The 3,977-nt window shown below is 39.1% G+C and overlaps 1 protein-coding gene across 1 annotated transcript; it reads left to right on the top strand.

The window, feature by feature from the left end:
- The first annotated feature begins 894 nt into the window (after positions 1–894).
- Positions 895–2,855, top strand: SLN (sarcolipin). The gene is made up of 2 exons (XM_019523965.1): positions 895–1,042; positions 2,198–2,855. The coding sequence occupies exon 2, from the start codon at positions 2,306–2,308 to the stop codon at positions 2,399–2,401; it is 96 nt and encodes a 31-aa protein (XP_019379510.1). The 5' UTR covers positions 895–1,042; positions 2,198–2,305; the 3' UTR covers positions 2,402–2,855.
- The last annotated feature ends 1,122 nt before the right edge of the window (positions 2,856–3,977 follow it).

Below are 3,977 nucleotides of genomic sequence, written 5' to 3'. Positions count from 1 at the left end.
TCCAGCCCTTGCAGGAGGGAGTCCCCGATGACTAGGACCCGGGCAGGTAGAATTCAATGTTCTGTACAATGTAAGAATTTTCTATTCTCTTTCAAGTTTACCCGAGACAAATTCTTTGTTCTAACAGCTCTGTCACTGTGTATCCATTATACAGATGCCCAGGGGCTGGACAATGCCATCAATTGTCAAGACCTCTGGGCAGTGTCACTTGGGAGAAAGTCTACAATTAGTGAAGCAGCTTTCTACCGCATGCTCAGGGGTTTGGGAAGGTTATACTAAGCCACAGATGGGCACTGGGCTAGTGGGCAGAATCCAAGTGACGAGGTAAATACTGTCTAAATATCTAATGCAGTTGATCCTGATTTACAGTAGTTTGATCTCAAAACCCTTTCACCAGCAAATAATATTGTATTTAATTATTGCATATCCAGTGCAAGGAATATTTTGCTTCAGTGGTCTCTCTTAGATTAAATGTATATGAACATGAGAAGCTTCAGAGACTATAATAAGAAAGTAAGACAGCAACAGGTGCGTGTACTTGTAAAGTAAACTATGCAATCTGGACCCCATTCAGTTTTTTAAGGACTGAAAATTGTCTTGTACGGATCCTGAAAATTAAATGTGGACTGTTTCAAGCACCCTTTTTTTCATTAGGGATGAAGCTATAAACTGATTAATTCCAAGCACAAAATAAATCTTTGTAAAATTGCATTGGATCCAAAGGGTTTATGCATATCCCTAACAGCTCATCCTAAGAAGAAAGAAAATGTTAATATGTAAATCTATCCATAAACCCCATTGCATAAATAGCCTTAACTGAATCCTGCTGCCCAGCTTAGCCCCTTTTACTTAGCTGGTGATGTCATCATTTTAGTTGCCAAAACACTTGTTGCTCTCCTCCCTCTTGACTACTTTAGTTCCAACACAGAGATTGGGAATCCAGATTGCATTGGGAGATAGGCAGAAGCTGAGGAAGAAATAATATCTGCATTGACCTAGGGTCCCAGAGGCTGAAATACTGGGTTCCATTTGTCCTCTTAAGGTAAAACCATGGATTACTTTATTAAGTCTGGATTTTCCATTGCAATAATAAAATATGAAGCTGACAGAACAACATGGGGATGCTGAAATTTGCATAAGTGCATGCATTAGGCTTTTAATAGTTGACAAGGTGAACTAAGACAGTTTCCAGTTAAACCCTTCTGTCTTCATTATGCTATATCAAGGCTTCTCTTATTTTCATTTTAAATGTCCTATTCTAATTTACCCTTTTCTTTAAGATTTTTGTTTGTATGGCTGCATATTTTTTTCTTGCCTAGAGCTTCTCTCTCCTTTCTTTAAATGCTGTCCTTTTTTGACATGACATACGAATCATATTAAGTGGTGCAGTATTCATTACACATGCTAACATTTCTCTGTGTGTTCAGAGATGCATACAAAAAACTTAACTTGCTGTGATGGAATGAATCAAGCTGTAGCTGAGGCAAAGTTTTTTAAAGTAGCATGAATAACATTACTATACAAAAGCTATAGCAACTTGGAAGTTCAGAAGGACCATGAGAAAATCTTATTTAATAGGATTAGTTCACAAATTTTATGATGTTTTTCAGAAACAAAAATACATAACCCTGGTCCTTCCTATGGTTTTAGTAGAACATAAATCCTCAGACTTGATTTCTCTTCCAAGCACTTCAGAAAGGCTGAGTCTGGTGGTTCTCTTAAGTTACATTTGCAGTATTAAAGTAAAACTAATATTAAAAATATAAAGAATGAGAAATATAAGAGCTTAAGCTTTGCATATCTATGAACATTTTCCACCCAATCTATTTTTAAATCTGTGAAACTATACAAAAAGTAGTTTTTAATAATGGTATTATTTTTAATAATGGAATTTTAAGTATACTGCTCATCAGAATAATAAGTTTGGGGTTTGTATAAAACCCCACATGACAAGTAGACGTGCTCCCTTTCCACGTCTACTTGTCATGTGAAATGTATTTCAGAGTGACACTGAGAACAAGTCTTGTCAAACAGTGGTAATCAAAGGAGGTGATAAGCTGTTAGAGATACTTTTTGCATTTTAGCTTCTGCAGCTCATACTAACGTTTAGCAATGAAATAACATTTGCTTATATAATATACATGGCTTTGTCAAGCTTCCTACATTCATGTATCCATGTTGTTCATGTTTTCTTTAGGAGAGGCTGTGACCTGAAGGCTAAGCTCAAGGACTCCGGGAGGAGTCTCTGCAGTTTTCCCTTTACTTCAGCTATTGCCCTCCAGTCTTCCCCTGAATATTCCCAAAAATGGAACGGTCCACACAAGAACTCTTCCTTAACTTCATGATTGTCCTGATAACTGTGCTTCTCATGTGGCTTCTTGTGAAATCTTATCAGGAGTAAAAGACAATCTCATACTCCTTAAATTCATTTAAGCATGCATCTCTACAGAAGTATGTAACACCTCCTGTACAACAGTGTGACTTCCTTTATATTCGATAATGTAATGATTTTTTTACTCTCACGCTTCTGTTGCTTGTGCTGATAGGTGCTTTAATGGGTCTATGATGATGTAATTATTATATTCTGTTGTGACCCAGCTGTAAAATGGACAAGGCAGGGTCCTCAGTAGTTGCTACATATGACTCCTAGCAGTTACTGCAAATGTCATACACTGACCCACAATGCTAACCTCTTTGGTATCACCACCAGGCTCACCATGGTACAAGACTGCAATATTCAGTATATGTCTTCATAAACTGAAACAAAAAAGGCACAAACTAACTTAGCTGAAAGAAAGTGGAACTTTTCTTTCATTCACTGTTGTGCTCGCTTGAATAAAGAAGATGTAAAACCATGTTTTGTAGCTTTTGTTATCTCTTCCTCCATCTTTTAAATGAATGATATGGCATATTATCCTCATTAATAACATGCAGCTGACACAGAAGTTTGGTGGCTTGCAAAAATACACATCCAGTTAGCTACTGTTGAATCACACTAGAAATCATCTGGCTTTGCTACTGGTATCCACACCAATACCGCATAAGCTGATCCAGAACCACTTTCCTAATAAAACAGCCAGAGAATATTCATAGCTAGTCTATTATGTATGGCATGGATTCTGCAAAAGAGAGAGCCTCTGCTGTACAGCTGCTGTTGCCACATGACTGCATTTCAGATATTGGGCTTGGGTTCCAGCTCTGGGGCTGGCCTGGCAGGAGGAAAGACATGGTTCAGCTCCAGCTGTAACATTTTACAGCACCCTCAGAACTGCTCTAATCTTTGCCTGACTGCAGCAGTCCCCAGGGGATGGCAGCAGCACAAGAGCACTGGAGTGTAACAACCAGAGGAGCAACAAGGCAGCATCACACCCTGAGCAGCTGCTATGCTACCAGCAGTGATAGGGACTATTTTTGTGTCAATCCCCCACCCCCACCTAAAGCAGTGCCTGGAGGTACTGGCTTGGTTGTCCCCAGTCATGCTCCTGCATTCCAGTTACATCCTTCACCACCCTCCCACCATCCCCAGCGTGCAGCCCTACAACAGGGATAGCAAGGGAATCGGGGTGTAACTAGCTCTGCTGACATTATGTCACATGGACTCTTCCTGCACTAAAGGAATATTCTGCTAGCTACTTCAGCCAGCTTTAATACACTGATACACCAGAACGCATTAGGCTTGTTGGAAGCTAAAATACTCTCAAGAATTCAAACCCAAACTCTTATTGTTATATAAAATGAAGCTGTTGTTAAGAAGGATGAAACTTTCAAATACATGTATTGGCTGACTTCCTCCCAAGGGCCTTTTAAAGAATGAGTAAAATTCAAGAGGTTAGATTTTCTATCCAAGGACATTTTTGTTATGCTTTTAGTTAGAAGTATAATGGCAGGCACAATTTGGAATCTGGATGGTGCTTTAAAGGAAGACATCAAAAGCTACTTTCTGTGCTCCAGCCATTCCATTCACTAAATCTGCCATG

The sequence above is a fragment of the Gavialis gangeticus genome, unplaced genomic scaffold, assembly GCF_001723915.1.
Source record: "Gavialis gangeticus isolate Ggan-Ray unplaced genomic scaffold, GavGan_comp1, whole genome shotgun sequence".
NCBI classification, from domain to species: domain Eukaryota; kingdom Metazoa; phylum Chordata; order Crocodylia; family Gavialidae; genus Gavialis; species Gavialis gangeticus.
This window is presented reverse-complemented; position numbering and strand designations above follow the sequence as displayed.